General features: G+C 33.1%; 3 protein-coding genes across 4 annotated transcripts; 2 read left to right on the top strand and 1 right to left on the bottom strand.

Annotated features, from left to right (window-relative positions):
* Window positions 1-5,412: 5,412 nt before the first annotated feature.
* On the top strand, window positions 5,413-7,743 carry LOC145126192 (Vacuolar import/degradation, Vid27-related protein). The gene is made up of 2 exons (XM_079061591.1): window positions 5,413-7,229; window positions 7,339-7,743. The coding sequence occupies exons 1-2, from the start codon at window positions 5,586-5,588 to the stop codon at window positions 7,639-7,641; spliced, it is 1,947 nt and encodes a 648-aa protein (XP_078917717.1). The 5' UTR covers window positions 5,413-5,585; the 3' UTR covers window positions 7,642-7,743.
* Window positions 7,744-9,291: 1,548 nt separating this feature from the next.
* On the top strand, window positions 9,292-13,085 carry LOC145127533 (PKS-NRPS hybrid synthetase cheA-like). The gene is made up of 4 exons (XM_079062714.1): window positions 9,292-10,004; window positions 10,110-10,307; window positions 10,389-11,415; window positions 11,485-13,085. Exons 1-4 carry the CDS (start codon window positions 9,963-9,965, stop codon window positions 13,083-13,085), a joined length of 2,868 nt encoding a protein of 955 aa, XP_078918840.1. The 5' UTR covers window positions 9,292-9,962.
* A 5,402-nt stretch (window positions 13,086-18,487) lies between these two features.
* On the bottom strand, window positions 18,488-21,243 carry LOC145124966 (putative LRR receptor-like protein kinase At1g51890). 2 transcript variants are annotated; one of them, XM_079060445.1, is made up of 8 exons: window positions 20,511-21,243; window positions 19,947-20,410; window positions 19,704-19,839; window positions 19,446-19,517; window positions 19,247-19,315; window positions 19,078-19,149; window positions 18,756-18,827; window positions 18,488-18,657 (listed from the first exon to the last, which is right to left on the bottom strand). In XM_079060445.1, the coding sequence occupies exons 1-8, from the start codon at window positions 21,161-21,163 to the stop codon at window positions 18,651-18,653; spliced, it is 1,545 nt and encodes a 514-aa protein (XP_078916571.1). In that variant the 5' UTR covers window positions 21,164-21,243; the 3' UTR covers window positions 18,488-18,650. The 2 variants fall into 2 exon arrangements, 1 of the variants encoding a protein (XP_078916571.1); XR_013715749.1 differs by lacking the exons at window positions 18,488-18,657; window positions 18,756-18,827; window positions 19,078-19,149 and having other exon boundaries at window positions 19,296-19,315; window positions 19,693-19,839.
* Between the last annotated feature and the right edge of the window lie 508 nt (window positions 21,244-21,751).

The following is a 21,751-nucleotide window of genomic DNA, read 5'->3' as shown; positions in this document are numbered from 1 at the left end:
GAAGAAAGAAAACAGAGATGGTAAAACGATAATGAAAGAAAGAAATGTTATGGAAGATAATATATTTACCAAGTGAAACCAAACCGGGCATATTTAGCATGTTAAAACGACATATTTTAGAGGTTTAGTACCTAAGCTTAGGTGGGGCTGTAATGTATATTCCCTATCCCCATATATATATATATATATATATATATATATATATATATATATATATATAAAGCGGTTTCGGCGGGCAACCAACGGGTAACGGTTTCGAAAATTTGAGAACCGGAACCGGAACCACTTAGGGCGGTTCCAGTTTCAGAACTGGCGGTTCCTAGGCGGTTCCAGTTCCAAAAGTGGGTACCCGCTTCTGATGCTCACCCCTAGTTGCAACTCCAGCACACCAACTTCCTTTTCTTTTTGTTGGATTTATTGGGAACATTTTGTTTATGTTTTTCCATGCCATTTGTTACCGGATTTCGTATGATTATTTTTAACCATATTAACAGAGGGTTGTCTAGGTTCAACTTTGCTTTTTTTTTCTTTTCATTTTCTTCTATCCAAAGAGACTCTTCAATGCGAAAATGACTACCAACTTGAACCAATGCCAATTCCCCCTTTTGATGTTTTAAAACATGTTTGAAATCTTTCAGGGATTGGGTAATTTGACCATCATACTTGATATAACAATGGATTCGTCCATATTCAGATTGTGTAGTTTGAATTAACCCAAAATGAGAAGTGTTTCATTGTATTGTTCCATCACAAACCTTGAATCAATCATCTTATGATTATTAAAATCGCTAACCATAAACTTCTTGCTAGAATAATCTCCAACAATGTTTATTTTTTTGATTCAAGGGTGTCAAACAATTCTTTTGCACTTTCGACAGTTTGGTAGATATCAAATAAAGAAATACATTTACCATTCAAGACCAGTGGTGTAGCTAGGATGAAAGTCAACTCGGGTCCTATAAAAAAATAACAATTAGATACTAACAGTTAGATACTGTAACAAAAAACCTATTGAAATTTCTCTTTAAAAAAAATCAAATGTGTAGAAGAAAATCAAACTGTTTGACAAGATTAAGTACCAAAGTGAGAGAATAGATAGACTAAAAGACAAAATATTGGGTATCACACAGTCAAAATAAGAACATTTATTAACAATAATAATAATTTAATATCCATATATATGGTCGAATCCACATTCAAGTGAGGGCCATGCACCCTACTAGTTATACACTAGCTCCGCCACTATTTAATACATGACCTTTGTAGATATAGCCATTGTTCTCGCATTTCCTTTTAATACTGGTTTGTTCCAATGTCTTATCTCTAATATCCTCTAATATTGGGGTACTCAACACACACACACACCACCTTCAATGTAGTCAACATAAAATGAGTCTTTTTCTGCAAGCGCCTAATGTCATTCTCTTAATACTTCTCCATTTTGCAGAACTGCGAAGTCATATCTCTGATTGTCTCATCCATGACAACCAACATAAAATATCAATTCAATTGTTAGATTCGATACACACTGCGAACATGGTATAGGTTTTATGGAAATCTAGATTACTTGTCGATTGTGTAAGATCACTTTCCGAATTGATATTTTGACTTTATGCTTGTGTATCATGAAATTTAATTTAGGATAATCCACAATGATACCTTTGATTCTAGCACATAAACAAAAGCCAAATTTCTAAAGAGAATTGTGAAATTTATGAAACAGAAAGAATGCAAATATTGATCAGGAAAAATCGTACTTGCCTTCATAAATGCAATATATATATATATATATATATATATATATATATATATATATATATATATATATATGGGGATAGAGAATATACATTACAACCCCACCTAAGCTTAGGTACTAAACCTCTAAAATATGTCGTTTTAACTTGCTAAATATACTCGGTTTGGTTTCACTTGGTAAATATATCATCCTCCATAACATTTATTTCTTTCATTATCGTTTTACCATCTCTGTTTTCTTTCCTCCATTATCGTTTATTACTTCACCCAAGTGAACATTACTAAACCCTAAACCCTAAACCCTAAACCCTAAACCCTAAACCTAAACCCTAAACCCTAGACCTAAACCCTAAACCCTAAACCTTAAACCCTATACCCTAACCCTAAACCTAAACCTAAACCCTAAACCCTAAACCCTAAACCTAAACCCTAAACCCTAAACCCTAAACCCTAAACCCGAAATCCTATTGTGTCGATCTTGAATTTACATCTTGAAGTATTAATCGTGAATCCATTAACCGTAATCTTTATATAATAAAACAATATATTTTCAAAAGGTTTAGTACCTAAGCTTAGGTGGGGCTGTAATGTATATTCCCTTTTCCCTATATATATCTATATATATATATATATATATATATATATATATATATATATATATATATATAGGGGATAGTTTACTTGAGATTAAAAAAGGTAGAGATCTTGAGATTCAACCTGAGCCATACATTTCTCATTTGCCGCTCTAACGCTCCAGTGTACCGACAACAACAGTGTATGCGTAATCATAAATGATTATACATATATATCTGTTCACAGACTGAGTAATCATATATGATTATGATAGTTGGTGGTAGAAAATGTGATGTTGACAGAGGTGACAGTGGTATAAGTGACGGAGATGACAGTGGTGTGGTCGGCTGGTGTCAGAGGTGGTGGTAATGGTGGTGACGGTGGTGGTTGTGGTGGTGGGGATGGTGGCGGAGGAGAAAGGAACGGGTGACGCTATATAATCATTTATGATTATAACAGGCATGTCGTGCCAGTACGTCGGAGGGTTAGAGCGCCAGACTTGAAATATATATGGTTGAGGTTCAAAACTATTGCGTCGATCTTGAATCTACATCTTCCAGTGTTACATATGAATCCCCTAACCCCGATCTTTTTATAGTAAAACAACGTATTTTCATGAGGTTTAGTACCTACGCTTAGGTGGGGCTGTAATGTATATTCACTTTTCCTATATATATATATATATATATATATATATATATATATATATATATATATATATTGATAAAATGGCCGTTTACACTAAACTAGTTGTAGTTGGAACACCGCCAGACACCCAGAGGTGCTATCCCTTGGACCCTGCTAAGGGCGCTACCCTTTGGATGGTTGGACCCCGTAAGGGTCACGACCCCCTTAAAAAATGTTGCAACACCTTACAAAGACAAATGATAACAACATAACCACAAGCAACACAAAATCACATACTTTCTAGGCCTACGCCCAAAATTCAACTAATCAACTTGTATAAACGTGATAATACATATCACTTTTTGTTCGATACATAGAACCTTTACTCAAAACAATCTTATATTCAAAAGGATTCCACCACCTTTCGTTGTGACCACACGATCCTCTTCTATCAAAACAACCTTTTTGAGAAATTAAATTGTCTTACTTTTTATGTCTACAAATATTACTAGTCACTAATATTATAACATATGTCATCATTTCACCAATCAATTCAATTTGATTTGATATATTCCTAATATACTCTTAATGAGATAGTTAAAAAAAATGGAATGATGACACTTGTAATAATATTAGTGGGTAGAATATTTGTAGGCATGAAATGTAAAAAGCAATTTTATTTCTCTTTTTTTAATCTTTCAACAAAATTTTTGTAACAGTGTTTAGTCTGCGATCATGAAAGTGATGTTTAGTTGTTTACATCTTTAAATTGGATTTAGCATATTTTTATAACTTTATTTTCTGTAATTCTTTTTAGAACAAATTACACGAATGGTCCTTAAAGTTTTGTTTTTTTCCCTAAAGTAGTCACTACAAAACCTTTTTTCCCTCAGATGGTACCTACGGAGCAAACCTTGCACACAAAAGGCCCCTGTAACTAACTTTGCTAACAGATTCTGTTAAGTTTTGTTAAATGACAAAAATACCCTTTGTTTTATGCACACAGATGGTCCCCTCTCTCTCACACACACAAGCATTCTCCCAATACCACCAGGTTATGATTTAGGGATTTTCTCAATTGCTTCAAAATTTTAAAAGCCAAATTGATGGCTTAAACAGAAATTTGTGGGCAAACTGTGTTTTAGTCGTAACTAAGAACTTTGCACCATGGAAAGATCATTCAGACAAAAGATCAAACACTTGGTGGGCAATAAGATCAAACATGTTTCCCTTTGTTAATTGTAGCATTTTACAAACTTGAAAGAACAACTGAAAGCATAAACATCATTTATACACCCATCACTATAAAAAAAACATAATTTTGAATCAAAGATCCAATCACAATGAACAACATGAAGCAGTTACATAAATAATCAAATGTAAATCAAAGGAGAGATGAAGAAATGCTGACTAGTCAAACCCCACCTTACTCACCTAAATCCCTTAAACACCCTTCATCCACCCATCGATATCTCCCAAGATCCATCAATTACATCCACAAAGAACAACGTCTCCTCTTCACCCTAATCGGAATAATGATCGGTATTGCCTTCGTCATCCTCATACCATCCTTTACCACCATCAACATAACCGATACCGGTAGAGGATATGAAATCCCACATGTACAATAAAAGAGAAAGTTCAAGAAGAAGAAGTCCTCTACCTGTAACTTCCTCGAACTTAGCTCCGGGAACGGGAATAACGATATGAACAGTTCTGTAACAAACGACGATGAACATTTCTATAACAAATGGCGATCCATGAAAAACTGATATTGTGCTTCTTTTTGAACCACACCTTCATCCAGATTTCTTTGTTCGTGATTCTTTTTACAGCCATAGATAAAAAAGGGAAACACTATGTGTTGGAGAAGAAGATGTTTTAGGAGTGAGTTTTTTTGACTTTTTCTTTTTATATATATATATATATATATATATATATATATATATATATATATATATATATATATATATAGGACCATATGTGTGCAAGACACAGGGTATTTTTGTCAATTAACAAAATTTAACAGAATCTGTTTACCAAAGTTAGTCACAGGCCTTTTGTGTGCAATGTTTGCTACATAGGTACCATCTAAAGGAAAAAAGTTTTGTAGAGACTATTTTTAGAAAAAAAACAAAACTTTAAGGAGCATTCGTGTAATTTGTTCTTCTTTTTAAAAATTAAAGGTACGTATCCACGTTGGCACTCAAGAGCGTTGGGGTGATTTTTAGGCGCCGCGTAACCCTTTTGGTAGTTTGGCTGGAAAAACTTGGGTTAAACGCGGTGCAACCATAAATTTTGTACCCGTGAAAATACGATTGTACAGTACAAGATACCAATGCAATGTCGATGATAGTTTACTTTCTTGTGAAGCAAAGCGTATACACGTGTACGCGTCAGATTAAAGCTACTCGGATTCTTATTCTACATATAAAGCAAGCGAACACATCACCCATTTCTGTGAGATATTCGCGATTTTGTCCTCAATTTCACAAATATAAACATTCGAATCAATCATATCAATCAAATTATCCGCTTTCTTTTTTCAATTTTCGAATCATTTCTGATACCTAAAGCGATCAATTCCTGGTTAACCGGAAAACAATCTCTGATCATCTTCATCAGTAGCGATGGGTGGCTCTCATAGTCGTGAAGGTCTTGATCTCTCGGATTCAGATGATTATGAAGACAGAGACGAACAATCAGAAGAGGAAGAAGAAGAAGACGAATATCAAGATGCGCAAGAAGAACATAAAAAAGCTCCGATTAATTCCGTGGATGATCTCGATTCAAAGCTTAAAGCACTTAAGCTGAAATACTCTTCTGTGGAAAACCCTAATTTGAAGAACGCGGTGAAGCTGTACCTTCATATCGGTGGTAACACTCCTAAAGCTAAGTGGATTGTTTCTGAAAAAATTACTAGTTATAAGTTTGTTAAAGTTCGTAAAATTGAAGATGCTGATTATGACGAGTTTGATGATGACGATGATGATGATGAGAGTAGCGAGGGTTTTTGGATTTTGAAAGTAGGATCTAAGATTAGAGCTAGGGTATCGGTTGATATGCAATTGAAAATGTTTGGAGATCAGCGTCGTGTTGATTTCGTTGATACCGGAGTGTGGGCGATGAAGTTTGTCCGAGATGAGGATTACCGTGAGTTTTTAACTAGGTTTCAGAATTGTTTGTTTGAGAACGTGTATGGCTTGAAGGCTACCGATGAGAATAAGGTGAAGGTTTACGGAAAGGATTTTATGGTGTGGGCGAAACCAGAGGTTGCAGATGATTCCATTTGGGAGAAAGATGATGATGAGTTATGGAGGAGTACTCCAACAAAAACAACTCCACAGAGAGGTAGCAATGATTTGCTGGAAGAATTCGAGGAAGCAGCATCTGATGGTGGAATACAGAGTCTGGCATTAGGAGCACTTGACAACAGTTTCCTGGTGAATGATTCAGGTGTACAGGTCGTAAAGAATTTCAGCCATGGAATCCATGGAAAAGGGGTTTATGTTAAGTTCGATAACGGAAGTAAAAACATTGGTGGTTCTTCACAATATTCAAATCGAACACCTCAGAAGGCTCTGTTAATGAAAGGCGAAACCAACATGTTGCTCATGACTCCATTGAAAGAGGGAAAACCTCATTCCTCGGGTGTAAACCAACTGGATATAGAAACAGGGAAGATCGTCACCGAATGGAAATTTGAAAAAGATGGAGCTGATCTCAACATGAGAGACATCACAAACGACACAAAGGGCTCACAATTGAATCCTTCTGATTCCACATTCTTGGGTTTAAACGACAACATTTTATCTCAATGGGACATGAGAGATCGAAGAGGGGTAGTTCAAAACATCGCAGATTCCGATTCCCCGGTTTTAAACTGGACAAAAGGACATCAATTCTCTAGAGGAACGAACTTCCAGTGCTTTGCTACCACCGGCGATGGTTCAATCGTCGTCGGCTCCATCGACGGGAAGATCCGGTTGTACTCCACCACCTCCATGAGACAGGCGAAGACTGCATTCCCAGGGCTCGGTTCCCCAATCACTCACGTTGATGTGACATATGATGGGAAATGGATACTCGGCACCACTGACACTTATCTCATTCTAATCTCTACTCTTTTCACCGATAAAGATGGAAAGACAAAAACCGGGTTCAGTGGTCGAATGGGGAGCAAAATCCCAGCTCCGAGGTTGTTGAAGCTAACTCCGGTGGATTCACATACTGCCGGAAAGCAGAATAAGTTTCACGGTGGCCGGTTTTCATGGGTAAGTGTACTAAGTAGGTTCTTTTTTGCTCGTATTCTTTCTTTAGTTACTGTAGCTTCTGTATGAAGTGGGTTTGGGTGATGAAGACTGTGGATTGTGGTTTTTTCAGGTGACGGAGAGTGGGAAGCAAGAGCGGCACCTGGTGGCGACGGTGGGGAATTTCAGTGTGATTTGGGATTTCCAGCGAGTGAAAGACAGTGGACATGAATGTTACAAGAATCAGCAAGGTTTGAAAAGCTGTTACTGTTATAAGATTATGGCGAAGGATGAATCGATTATAGAGAGTCGGTTTATGCATGATAAATATGCGGCGGTGAGTGACTCGCCGGAAGCACCGTTGGTGGTGGCGACCCCCATGAAAGTTACCTCCTTCAGCATGTCTGATGGAAAAGGCAAACGGAGATTTAAATAAATATTTTATGGGTGCTCCTATTAGCACGAATTTATTCGTGTATAAGCAATCAGTAGACAATCAATCCCATCATCATATTTGTTTTCGATTTTTTATTTTCAATTGTTTTTATATTTTACATTTTATTCCCTTTCAATTAGATGTAAGTTACAAAACAAACTCTTCTAATTTTTATTCTTTTTAATTTCAACAACTTTATATGAAATACACATATAAAAATAAATACTAAAAATCTTAAAAATATATATTCAAAATAATATCAATTAAAATGTTAAGGTATGTATTCTAACCATTTTCAATAAATTTATTTTTCATCAAAACGTTAATAATATATTTTATTATTTTTAAAATTCATATTATTAACATCAATCAATTTATAACTTTTTTAACCCATTGCTAAAACCATTATTTAAGTAAAATTAATCATAATTTAATATGTATTAGAAAAACCTAAAAATGACAAAAGAACCGTTAAATCAAAATAGGAAATCTCATACGAAGCTTACGTGTGACCTAATGAAACCCTAATTTAGGGTGTTGCACCATATATAAGCACCTTAAGTCTTTAGGGTTGGACACATCACCGTTCGAAACGGATATCCATCCAATGGACATAAATGAAGCAGATGAAAGTAATTATTTTTTCGATGACACATCACAATTCAAATCGGATATTGTATAAATTCATTAGTATATTGTTACAATAATGTTAGCATCGAGTGGATTTGTTAGCTACTGATAATAATATAATTGGCAGGTGTTCAATTCTCCTCAAGAATTGATGGATTGGGTGTAAAATGTGGCAAATACTTTAGGTTATGTCATCGTCACATCAATTTTGAATAAATGATTTTGACGATGGAAATTTGGGTACTCCTATATGCACGAAGGATTCGTATATAAAGGTCAGATATGACATTTGACAAGATAAAATTAATTTGTCCCTCAACTTGCAAAGATTTTTCAAAATACACCCTTAATGTTTTATAGTATTTACTTTAAACTTTATTATTTTTTGTTATATGGTTAAAAAAAAGTTTTATTTTAATTTATAACTCTTTCCTATTTGTTTTCTATCAACCATCACCGTATAAATATATCATATTAGAAAACTTTTTTTCTTTTGTTTTTATAAACCATTTAATATATATTAGTCAATAATTTTTTTTTTTTTTATGTTTTATAACTCTAACGTTTTCCTAATTAATTATATTATATTTTATTATATTATTAATTTTAATTTTAAATATATTATTTTTTACTATTGGTTATACATGATTCAATGGGGATTGAACTTCTCATTCATTACATTCTAGCTATAATGCATTTTTATTCCATTCAATGTTGTAATACCACTTTTTAACCTATTAATCATAAAACCCTCGATGGGGATGATCATACTTTATCATCATTTTTTATTTTAATATATATATATATATATATATATATATATATATATATATATATATATATATATATATATATATATAAAACATTTTTTAGTTGGTGTTGAACACTTTAAAATTCTCAATCATTAAAAAGAGATAATGTTGAAAATAATAATAATAATAACCATGTGTTTTAGTATATATATATATATATATATATATATATATATATATATATATATATATAATAAGTTTAGTTAATAAAACAAATCAATAAACAAAACAGTAAAATAAAAACTATAAAGTGGAAAGTGGAAAGTGGAAGGTAGATTTTGTTACTTTAATAGAAAATAAGAGGCATTAAATGAAAAATGATAAAATATATTAAAAACTCAGGGTCCTCCTATATACACGAATTTTTCGTGTATTTGTTGCATTGAATTGCGTGCCGAATTATTTTATCGATAAATATGTGTGCCGATTAATATGTGTGCCGAATTATTTTATCGATAAAATATAATATTACAATTTTATACCTTCGGTTTACATTGTAGTTTTAGAAAAGACCCTAGATTTTATCAATTTAAATCTTAAACCCTTAAAACTTTATTAATTTTGAAAACTAACAAGTAGAAACATATTAATTATTCATAAAAGTTGTTTAATTAAAATGATCTCATGAATACATTTATAAAAAAAGTAATAATGAATATTATTAAATATTAATAGAAAAAAATTAATTTGTTAAATAAGAAATATAAACTATGAAACATTAACAAAAATAGAAGGGATAAAAATAAAAATTTGGTTACAATTTCTTTCTATATATAGAGGATTCGTATTTCTTATATGGTACATTGAAAGCGACTTGCTGAAAGTAACTTTCCTTAAAAGCAAATATATGATATTTGTTAAAAATATAGATTTTATTAAATGACAAGTTGGAAAGAATGGATGGGTGACACATATTATGAGGTATTTGTACTTAACCTTTCTTATTATTATTATTATTATTATTATTATTATTGTTATTATTATTATTATTATTATTATATATTTTTTTCTCTTTGTTATGTTTAGAGAGATGATATTCATCCAATGGAGACAAATGAAATAGATGAAAATAATAGCTTCAATGAAAGTAACTATTTTTTCGACGACACATCACCATTCGAAACGGATATTCATCCAATGGACACAAATGAAACATATGAAAATGAAAGTTTGAACGAAAGTCGTTATTTCTTTGATGACACGTCACCCTTCAAAACAAATAAGGTATAAATTCATTAGTATGTTGTTACTGTAATGTAAGCATCAAGTGGATTTGTCTGCTACTGATAATAATATAATTGTCAGGTGTTCAATTCTCGTCAAGAATTGATGGATTGGGTGCAAAATATGGCAAATACTTTAGGTTATGTCATCGTCATAAAAAATTCTAAACGTAACTTTAATGTTGTATTTCAATGTGACCGTGGAGGTACATACAAAAGTACACAAATCTCCAAAAAAAAAACAGGGACAAAAAAAATTAATTGTCCATTTAGCCTACAGGGTAAATATTCGTCAGTAGATAATTCTTGGAAGATAAAAATGATATGTGAATTTCATAACCATGAGCCGTCATTATATTTAGAAGGTCATCCTTATCCACGACGACTAACTGAATATGAATGTCGAATAGTGGAAGATTTGTTGAAAAAAAATGTCAAACCAAAAGATATATTATCTGCACTAAAAAACCTAAATCCGAAAAATGTATCTACTCTCAAAACTATCTACAATGCAGACGAAAAACTTCGACGTAGGGAGAGAGAAGGTAAAACTCAAATGCAAGGTGTTATGGAATTTCTAGATCAAAATGGATATGTTTATTATAGTCGTGCAAATGTTTTGACAAATAAGTTAGAAGATTTATTCTTTGCTCATCCAAGATCATTAGAAATATGGCGTGCATTTCCACATGTCTTGTTAATGGATGCAACATATAAAACAAACAAGTACGGGATGCCTCTATTGGAGATTGTTGGTGTAACTCCAACAAATATGACATTTTCCATTGCATTTGTGTACATGCATGAAGAAAAACAATCCAACTATGTTTGGGCTTTAGACTGTCTAAAATCGGTAATGGAAGGATGTATGTTGCCGCGTGTTATTGTGACTGATAGAGAAATGGCTCTCATGAACGCATACACTATTATATTTCCAGATGCTAAAGGATTACTTTGCAGATGGCATATAAATAACAATATCATGAAGAAATGCAAATCATGTTGGGATGTTCTTTATACGTCATGGACGAGGTTGGTTAACTCTGAAACAAAGGAAGCATACAACAAGAATTTGGCACAAGTTGAAAAAACTACGAACAATTATCCAGGTATTTTTAAATATACACTATAATATGTTATAAATCATTACATCAACTGAAATTTTTTATGTATTTCAGATGCATTTTCTTATCTAAACAAAACATGGTTGACACCACACAAAGAAAAGTTTGTGTCTGCATGGACCGATAAGTTTCTTAACTTTGGCAATCACACAACTAATAGAGCTGAAAGTCAACATGCCAAGTTAAAAAGATATGTCGAAACATCAAGATCAGATATCGCCAAATCATTGAAGCGTATTGCTGATGTTGTTGAGTCACAATACACAGGTATAAAAGCGAGTCTTGCGCATAACAAAATTTTCATTGTACATCGGTACTACGAAATACCACATCTAAAACCATTGTGTCGTTTCGTTTCAATTTATGCACTTGATATCATTTTCAAAGAATATGAGCGGTCCAAAGAATTTGGATTTGTTTATGAAAATTGTGGATGTCAAGTACGTACAAGTTATGGGCTGCCATGTGCGCATGAACAAGCTATATTTGTTAAAAAAGGTCATTGTGTACCGCTTCATTCAGTAGATAAGTTTTGGAAGAAACTTGATTTATTAGAATGCAAATCGTTAGAAGATGATAAATTGGGTTGTGCAGTTGAGGTAAATATGTTTAATGCTCATTACGAAAAACAATCAAGACCTGTTAAGTTAAGTTTAGCAAGGAAGTTACTAAACTTAATCACGCCGTCAACAACTTCAGTTTCTGAACCTGCTACTCACAAAAATACTCGTGGGCGCCCCTCCTTAAAGAAGAAACTTTTCAAGAAAACCCATATCGATTTAAACCACGACCCACCAACTCAACATCCACCACCTCAAGATCAACCGACTCAAGCGCCACCAACTCAATATCCGTCTCGACGTAGCATTTCTACTTATACGCCTGATTATATGCGGTCTAATTTGTTTGATCTAAACCAGGAGCCGGATAGGCACAGTACGTACTCGTTCCGAGAACCTCCAATGTTCAACTCAACTTTTAATCAGGAACAATCGATGCATAGCTCGTACTTCAACCAAGAACAAGTAATGTATAATTCAGATCCACTTATGAATGAAATTCCGTATGAATTTCATCCATATGTCACAAACATACAAAACGTGAGGGGAGATGGAAATTGTGGATTTCGTGCAATAGCTGCGTGTCTCGGTTATAGTGAAGATAATTGGCGTCAAATCCGCTTAGATTTACAGAATGAGTTGTTAGCACACCCAGCTGAGTACGCACAGATTTTTGATTACGATTTAAACACCATACACCACTCATTGAATTTCAATGGATCACATTTCGCACCAACAGATCATTGGTTGATTATGCCGGTCACTAGCTTTCTCATTGCTAACAAGTATAATGTAATAGTTATTTTTCTAAGCAAAGATAGTCCGTCAACATGTTTTCCACTATGGCTTGGTCCCCAAGACATCTCAACTCATAGAGTTGTTGTTATTGCTCTTGTTAGAGGTGATCATTATGTGAAGGTTGATTTACATGGAGGATATCCAATGCCTACTATTTTACCACTTTGGCGTCACAACAGATCATCACGGTCTGCTGGATGGGAAACTGTTTATGCTGCTCGCCTGAATTCCTACATTTCTCCATTTGCAACACACAATAATTGTAACAATTCTACAGTTATAATATCTGATAATTAGTAAAATCAAATTTATGTTTTGTTGTTTATAATTATTAAGATCTGTATAAATTAAAACAAAATTGTTATATATGTGCGATTCTGATGTTTCTAATATATATATATATATATATATATATATATATATATATATATATATATATATATATATATATATATAGAGAGAGAGAGAGAGAGAGATGTTCAAGACTAAAACCATTAAATAATAAAATAAATAAAAAATAAACATAAATTAGTAACTTTCATTAATTATTAAATGCCTTTAATTTCATTAATTATAAGGCTTAAGGAATATGTGGCTGTTATGTACCTAATATTAGGTATAGATCCATTAAAAACAATATAGTTTTAATAAAATACAATCAAATCTCTCTACTATCTTTCTTGTATTCATTTTCCATATAACTCTTACCTATATATATATATATATATATATATATATATATATATATATATATATATATATATATATAAAAGCTAAAGTTTCAAAAAGTATAAGGTATGATATGAAAATCAACTATAAATATAAGGGCATTTAATGAAAATTGTAAAGTAAACATTGATTTAGTTTAATATATTAAAAACTGTCAAAACTTCCGGTGATGTACATCAAGTCAATCAAAAATTCGTGCATTTGGAATTTAATTCGTGCGGTTAGAATTACCCATATTTTATTTGTAGCTGTCTAGTCTATATATCGAATTCAGTGAGATGTAAAGTGGTATGTTTTCTGTTGATTTTTTTTTTTTTTTTTTTTTTTTTTTTTTTTTTGGATGCTTGACTTTGCAAAGAAAGAATGATTGGAGTTGATGAAAGTGTGTTGATTTTTTTTTGCTTGATCACTCATGTTTGCTACAACTTTGATTCAAACAAATTGAAATTTAATATTAGTTGGATTTGGAAATTTCAAATGTTTATTTTTTGTTACATGGTGTGTACCCATAAGGCAATCGCCTTCGATGAACCGTTTATTACAGGGTCAATCAAATAACCCTGTTTGCCTTAAGGATATATCTTTCTTAAAAAGGTTACATTAGGATGTAAAATTCATGTCCATTGTTCTTGCCCCTATTATGTAGAATGTGTTGAATATGGTTGCTATTGCCAATTATATTCTAATTGGTTTTGGTTATTTTGAGCCTTTGTATCAATGTTACAGATAGGTTCTTTGATTTTTCAATACATGTACTTTTTATTAATTGCAATGTAAAATACCGAGCATTTGAAAACTTAAAGACGACAACCCTAAAGCTCTATTTTGTGGACTGGTATCCAACCACTATTGAACCGAGATTCCCGAATACCGAATTAGGTAGAAAGTTGATATAGAGTAAACATGACAATCCGTGCTTATGAGTCATGTAAGCCGGTCAGACACAAATTTACACGATACAAATTTGTCAAAAACAAAAATGACACAAATTATAAAATGTGTATTGGGTATCAAACAAGAACACGACACATTACACCAGGGGCGGTCAACCATTTTGGAGGCTCTAAGCGAACCAAAATTTTGGGACCCTTTCTACTCACCTTATATTGCAATAAAAGTTGTCCTAATCGTAACTTTGTAATCTCTTTGACTCTTCAACGAGGACCTAAACACAATCAATATATTCACATTATTACCTTAAACTAAAAGTTAGCATCTTCCAATTTATAACACCTAATTAAATAATTATGTACATTAACTTATGTTCATTTTTTTTAAATATGTATTTCGAGTTACTTAACTTTTAATTAGAATATCAGTTACAATTAACGTACCTAGGTAATAATGCTTATAATACTTAAAACCTTTAAAAAACCGAAATGACTTATAAATTTTAATAGTCCAAAGCCACCCATTTTGCAAATCCAGTCCATAGTCGCACTTTATATACATCTCCTAATTACTTTGCACTTTATACACATCTCCTTTATAGGCTACTGTACTTGGTGAAACAAAATAAAAGAAAAGAAACAATATATAGTCATGGGATTGCTTTGCTTGCTGAGAGGAAGTGCCAAAATTATAAGAAGAAAAGAAAATATTATCAAGGCACGTAGGAAGGAGGGGGTCCATCTTGATGTATTGTTGATTTATATAAGGATAAAAGAAGGCATAAAAAACAAGATATTAAAGAAAGCATATCATCATATGGAAGGATATAGAATGGTAGAAAAACAAAAACAATATTAAGTTGGCTTAGATCACCTTGCATAAGTCAAAGCAAAATTACATGGTTTGTTTTCGGTTTTTCTTACCCATTAAGGGCTATATGCAAAAACCGGGGTTCTGTAGTCAATTGACAATGAATAATTTAAAAAAATTAACTCTAATATGCTATTAACCCTAATAGATAATCAGTCCATATTAGAAACTGATATACATATCAAACATAAGCCTAATAGACTAATCAAGAAAGAATCAACAATGGAGAATAAGAGGAAGAAGAACATACTGTTTCAAATTTTAGTTCTTGTCTTCTTGATAGCCTTGAAGTTTTCAGTTTTGACTTTCAATTTTGAACAATCAACAATGGAGAATCAAAGGAAGAAGAACATGATCGAGGATTGACTAATCAAGAATGGATTAATATTCAATCGGGATTGGTTTCTGCTGAGAATAGAGAATCAAAGAATGAGAAGGGAGAAGAACTCAGGCTGATGATTTTTATGGCATGCGCTAATGGAGATAGAAGAATTGACTAATCGAGATTTGATTAATTGGGTTAAAGGGGACCCTTAGAATTGGGGGCCCTAAGCAAGGGCTTAGTAAACTTAAAGGTAAGGTTAGCCCTGCATTACACGAATAGGCACGTTTTAACCATTTTACACGAAAACACATGAATTTACACAGATTTAATTCATATCTATGAGTGTTTATATCTATTGATACGTGTTTCTATGTGTCTATGTGTCGCATGTTTATACGTGTCAACACGAATTTAATTCGCATCTATACGTGTTTAAACATGTAAATTTGTGTTTGACATAGGGACGGAGCCAGAATTTAATAAAGGGGGCTGACGTCGTAAAAATATATTCAAGTATATCTTATATCAAAATAATGTAAAAGAGTCTACAATCTTGAAAGAGAAAATGACTATAAATAATTCCTTTAAGCAGAAGTTATACCGATCATTGCAAAAATGACATTTCAAAAATTTTCAACTGACAGTAAACATTGATTTATAATTCTCCATTAACATGTTAATATTAAAAATTATCTTAATTATTGATACATATGTTTCATTAAATGAATTGTACTCGTGATATACTCTATCATTATCGTTATAAGAAACAAAATATCATTTATAATAATATAGTTAATGGAAATTAAAAAATTATTGTATATACAAGAAAATTAAAAAACATATCTTGTTCTTAAATGGAGAAGATATTGTAGTACAATAGGCAAGTAGCGACAAATAAAAAAGTTGGCGTTTTTTTTTCAGTTTGGAAATTAGAGCGTTGGTAATTTGAGTAATAAATAATTTAATTAAATCATAGGAGGGGGATGGGCTATAATTATACATATGAAATGCGCTTATCTAATTAGTACACTAAGAATGTTGGGGGTGGCTGGGCATCCGGCTGCCCCTATAGTAACTCCGCCACTGGTTTGATACGCGTAAGACACAAAACACGAATTTAAAATTTGTATCAACACAAATAGACACGAAACACCAATTTCTAAAACACATACATGGAAAAATCGTATCATATATCAAATTATCGGGTCTAATACCGAACACCGAACCGAATTAACATTACCGATACCTAGAATGGTATCGGTTTTCAGTACTATCACCGATGTGACGCTACTGAATCCCAAATTTTATGATGTTAGAGTACAGAGTAACGTTCTATATTAGCATAAACGGTGCCGGTTTGGTACCGGTTCCTGATTTGGGGTCTGGAATTTTGGTACTTTTGCTCATCCTTAGCTTCAACCCATGTTGCTTGAAACCCATCTTTAGCGACAGCCAAACAGATATCCAGTTTCACATCCCATTAGGTACGTGGCCCACTGTATGATGGACAGCCCAATACCTCGGCTTAATGCATCGGAAAGAATGTGTCATCAACAATCAACAGTAGTGGGAGCAACTACGTCAACAACCACTTTTGGCAATGATGCTCCCAATGATGGGTAGGAGTTTCTTCCGTCGATCACTTTTTTTATTTTTTTTGTCAATTTTTAATTTCAAAATAGGTTTTCTCCCTAATTTTTGACAAGATGAATTTATGATTGCTCATTAACTGATTTTAGGATAAGGCTTAGGATTAGGGATGTCAAAAATCCCCGTAGGACCCTGACTTTGCAGGACCCCGTTTCCATACGGGAGTATTTTTACAATTTTTTCCGCGTTTTAGGGCGACTTGGGGGCGGGTTTTATTCCTGTTTAGTTTTTGGAGTCGAGGGGCGGGGGGCAGGGTGTTCCGTCCCGAATACCTCGTGTGGGCCCCAAAATAATTACCTTATATTTAACTATTTTATATATAAAATTAAATATTAAACTTAAAGGAGTGATTGTGTAATATATGTTTTGTATTTGAATAATTAGTGTAATATGTAAAACTAAATGAAATAAACGAGTTAAAAATACGGTAAATAACGTTAAACAGGGGATTTTAGGTCAAACGAGGTTAACGGGGAATTCGGGGGAAACAGGGGTTGGAGACACTTGCAAGTTATTAATGTTTTGAGAAAGAAAATAAAACATTAAAATATTTTTTTTTGTTTTTTTTTTAAATTAGAACTATTTACTTGTTAAAGTTTGGTAAATCTAAAATTGGTTTTAAATTTAATTTTTGTATTTAAAATTAGGTTTAACAAAAAGACACAAATTGTTTAAAACTGGTTCTAAAAAAGTGTTTATGGATATTCTATATGCATATAAACATACCAATTGGACACAGATTTTGTCTACAATCCAATAAAAGATCTAGTGTTATGAGGAGACACTTGCAAGTTATTTATTTGTAATGCAAAAGGTTTTACTATGACTATATATTATTTTTTTATAAAGTTGTCTATTATTCTTAATTATGTAAATTGATAAATATTTCAGAAATCGGTCGAATTTCTTCAAAATTACCTTCCCTTCCTTCGCAACATTTGATCATTTACTTATCCTAAACACAAATTTAAGCTTCCAAAAACAAAACATTAAAGAATTTTCCCCCACCCCTTTTCCCTCTCACAGGTTTTTAGTTCAAAACAATAAATGGAAAAAAGTTTGGAGTTAAGGTCACTAAAACAAGTTTTGGCATATTCTGATATTCATATCCCACCCTGCATTCTAACTTCTGTATTTATGCCTCGTTATAGATTTACCAGTTTCATATGACAAAATGCTAGTATAATCTAAAAAAAATACAATATTATTGACTAATAAAAAAACTAATACCTCTTTCGAAAAAAAAAACTAATACATAAGTTGGTAGGTTGCCATTTTTCTAAACATAACCATAAATTTCATGATAACTCTTTAACAAAAGTGAAATATTTTTTGTGTTTGTCTCTTTATGTGTTCTTCCCTTGGCAATCATCCACATCATGTCATATAAATTAACTTTAAGTTCTGAAAACCAAACATCAGGAAGCAAAAACTTAATAAAAAATAGATCTTTGTATTTAATTAAATATATTTTTCATGTATAATATATAATTTTTTTTTACCGTATTGTTATGCCTTTTCTATTAGTTAGAATTTCCGGAAGTCTTCCGCTCAAATTGTTGTTATTTAAATATCTGTTACATAAAATAAAATAGTAAACTATATTATCACTCCTAAAAAAGTTCACTTACAATTCAATTTCTTGTAATATTTTTGGTTCATGATATATATAAAATGAATGGAACAAGAACAAAAAAAAAATGTTATGAGAGCCTCAAATTCTCAGCAAAATTGGAACGAAAAACTTATTGGGATCAAAATTGAAAAAAAAAAAAAAAAAAACAAATATATGTAAAATTGTTTAAAAATAGCAAAACAACTTACAGTTCACGAAGGTTTGGAAGCGTGCCTAGCGAATCTGGAAATGGCCCCTCAAATTCGTTTTCATCTAGATGTCTTTTTACCATATAAAACAAATAATAAAATGCTTCAAGAATTTATAAAAAAAAAACAAATATAAATTGAAGAAAAAAAAAATAAATGTGGAACTTACAAAACTTCCAAGGCTTTCAATGGACTCATATCAGGGATAGGACCCGTAAGCTTGTTCATGCTTAGCCGACTGCAGATATTATTACACAAATATTAAAAAAAAATTAGAATAATTCTTTTTTGTAAAATGACAGTGTAGTTATTTCGCGATAAACATAAAAAAAAAAAAATATCATTTGCTGATATAAAAGACTACTTACAGTTCTTTTAAAGCAGTTAATCTGACAATTTCTTTAGATAATATTCCTGCTAACGAGAGTCCAGTTAAGTTCCTAATCACATAGTAAAAAATAATAAAATTTAAACCCATGAAACCATCAAGATATATGTAAATTGGACCAAAAGCATGACAAAATGCTGTTTAAGGGAAACAAAATATAATATACAAAACTATCGGGCCATATCTGTAAATACAAAATAAACCAAAGGATGAAAAGTGTAATTTACCAAATACTTACAAACTGATAACTCGGATTCGTGACCCTTCAGAACAGCCGATACCAGACCATGGATGTTCTTTAGGCAAGCACGGATCGCCATTCCAGTCATCCGGTGGGTTCTTTAAGCTTTGCTTCAACATCCGCAATGCCATCGCTACAAACAAACAAATTCATATTTTGAATTCGTAATTGATAGTTTCGTTTGGAAAATTTATCAAAAAAGTTGTTTGTTTCAGAAGAATGTAAGAATCACCATGGTACCATCTCTACCAAGAGTAGCTCCACCGAGAGGCAAAATCTGATAGATCTCGCCGGCGTTAATCAAAGGTCCGATCGGCATGTCACTCCTCGGAGTTAGAACGATCTCTGTGGTACCGGAGAGAGGCCATTCTGTGCCGTAAACCGTCACGCCTCTGGTGGTAACATTTAGATCTTGATAGAAAGTTTCGCCGTCGATGGAAACGGTGAATACTCTCCAACTATAAGGACTTATACTTCGATTGTCTTGGAAATACAACGCGACGTAGTACCGGTTGCTCGGAAGGGCACACGGCGGCCATTGTAAAGTCAGATTCCTACCTCTGCTCGTCGTTGACGCCGAGAGGAATACCTTCACCGGTGGCCGGTTCCAAAATTCCGATGATGTTACGTTCGCTTGCGATTGTACTGTAGGGTTTCCGTCAATGAACGGTTGCCAGTATCGATTGAATGGATCATCTGGAAAACTAGTTCATTTGTTCACGAATTCCTCAATCAGAATTTATCGATCTAGGGTTTTTTTTTTATTTGATTAAAAAAGGGGACATGTTTTGAATCTGTTCATACCGTATAAAATCTCCATCGGAGGCGAAGTTCGTCCGAGCAACCGTGATCAATCCATACTTTTCAAAATCCGTTGAGTTATATAAAGATGGATCGAGATTTATCAACTCTAACAACGAAATAAAAGGACTCGACGGAGGTTTGGTGTGCTCATTCGACGCCAAACACACGCTAATCGTTTTCGCATTTGCAGTCACGATTATCTCGTAATACGAGCTGAGTCCGTTTTTGTAATCCTCCGTCGTATTAACAGTGCTCCACTTAGTACCATCGATAATCTGATCAAAAATCGGTGGCACAATTCCGCCATCGAATCCACCATAGAAGTAGGTGGTACGGATGAGGAATTTCCCGCCCTTGGTGACCGGAAACTGATAGCAGTGTTTGCCTGGACCGGAGGGGAAGTAACGTAGGGTGGTGAGTACGGGTAGAATATCGGTCCTGTTCAAGGTTGTTAGGTTTCCGGCGACGGCGTAGCCTTCGTCCCTTAAGTATGTTATACCTTCTTGTTTAATGTCGTTTCTGGAACCGCAATTGATGAGGTAACCACGAGGAGAAGAGAAAGGAGGGCCGGCGGCGGAGGAGAAGAAGGGGATGATATGAAGCCATAGAAGGAAGAAGACGGGATGAACATGGTGGCGATGGTGGAGATGCATTAATTTTGAATTCGTTTATGAAGTTTTCTTCTTCTTGGTGTTGGAGAGATGGGGCGGGAGGAATACGTGGGAGAAGAGTGGCTGGCCGTTTACATACGATTTATGAAAATAAATGATTGAGTAAATTACATTTTTGGTCGTTGAACTTAGTTGACTTTGCAGTTTTAATCCAACAAAATGTTTCTTACAAATTTGGTTTTCGTTTTAGGTTTTTGTAAGTTGTAACCTTTTTAGTTTTTATCATAAAATAACTATATTTTACTTTATATATTTTTATGGATATAGTTGTTGTATATTTTAAATTTATATTATTATTTTATTAGTTTGCCTTTTTTTTTGTTACCCTTTCTATCGTATGAAACTTCACCGCTGATCACCATCGGACATCCTTACGCTACCCGATATGGAACAACTTTCACACACAAAAGCTATTGTGGAGGGGGGTTTCCACCGATGAACACCTCTCCAAGTTATAGTATGTATCTTATGAAGTGGGGGGTTGTCATGAATCCTCACAAGAGGCTTGTCTCTATCTCTTTCTTTCTCTCTTTTCTTAACTAGTGAACACCATTTCCACAACCATGTGAA

The sequence above is a fragment of the Lactuca virosa genome, chromosome 7, assembly GCF_052849685.1.
Source record: "Lactuca virosa cultivar CGN04683 chromosome 7, Lactuca_virosa_CGN04683_v6, whole genome shotgun sequence".
In the NCBI taxonomy this organism is placed as follows: Eukaryota; Viridiplantae; Streptophyta; class Magnoliopsida; order Asterales; family Asteraceae; genus Lactuca; species Lactuca virosa.
The sequence above is the reverse complement of the archived record's forward strand: the minus strand, read 5'-3'. Positions and strand labels throughout refer to the sequence as shown.

What these genes read in the sequence shown, in the direction of transcription:
- LOC145126192 (XM_079061591.1), top strand. Translation starts at nt 5,586, where the DNA reads ATGGGTGGCTCTCATAGTCGTGAAGGTCTTGATCTCTCGGATTCAGAT. An exon ending in ACGGTGGCCGGTTTTCATGG is followed by an intron (nt 7,230 to 7,338) that starts GTAAGTGTACTA and finishes TGGTTTTTTCAG; the next exon opens with GTGACGGAGAGTGGGAAGCA.
- LOC145127533 (XM_079062714.1), top strand. Translation starts at nt 9,963, where the DNA reads ATGACAAGTTGGAAAGAATGGATGGGTGACACATATTATGAG. An exon ending in CACCCTTCAAAACAAATAAG is followed by an intron (nt 10,308 to 10,388) that starts GTATAAATTCAT and finishes TATAATTGTCAG; the next exon opens with GTGTTCAATTCTCGTCAAGA. An exon ending in AACTACGAACAATTATCCAG is followed by an intron (nt 11,416 to 11,484) that starts GTATTTTTAAAT and finishes TATGTATTTCAG; the next exon opens with ATGCATTTTCTTATCTAAAC.
- LOC145124966 (XM_079060445.1), bottom strand. Translation starts at nt 21,163, where the DNA reads ATGCATCTCCACCATCGCCACCATGTTCATCCCGTCTTCTTCCTTCTA. An exon ending in AGCTACTCTTGGTAGAGATG is followed by an intron (nt 19,840 to 19,946) that starts GTACCATGGTGA and finishes GTTTGTTTGTAG; the next exon opens with CGATGGCATTGCGGATGTTG. An exon ending in CGAATCCGAGTTATCAGTTT is followed by an intron (nt 19,518 to 19,703) that starts GTAAGTATTTGG and finishes CTATGTGATTAG; the next exon opens with GAACTTAACTGGACTCTCGT.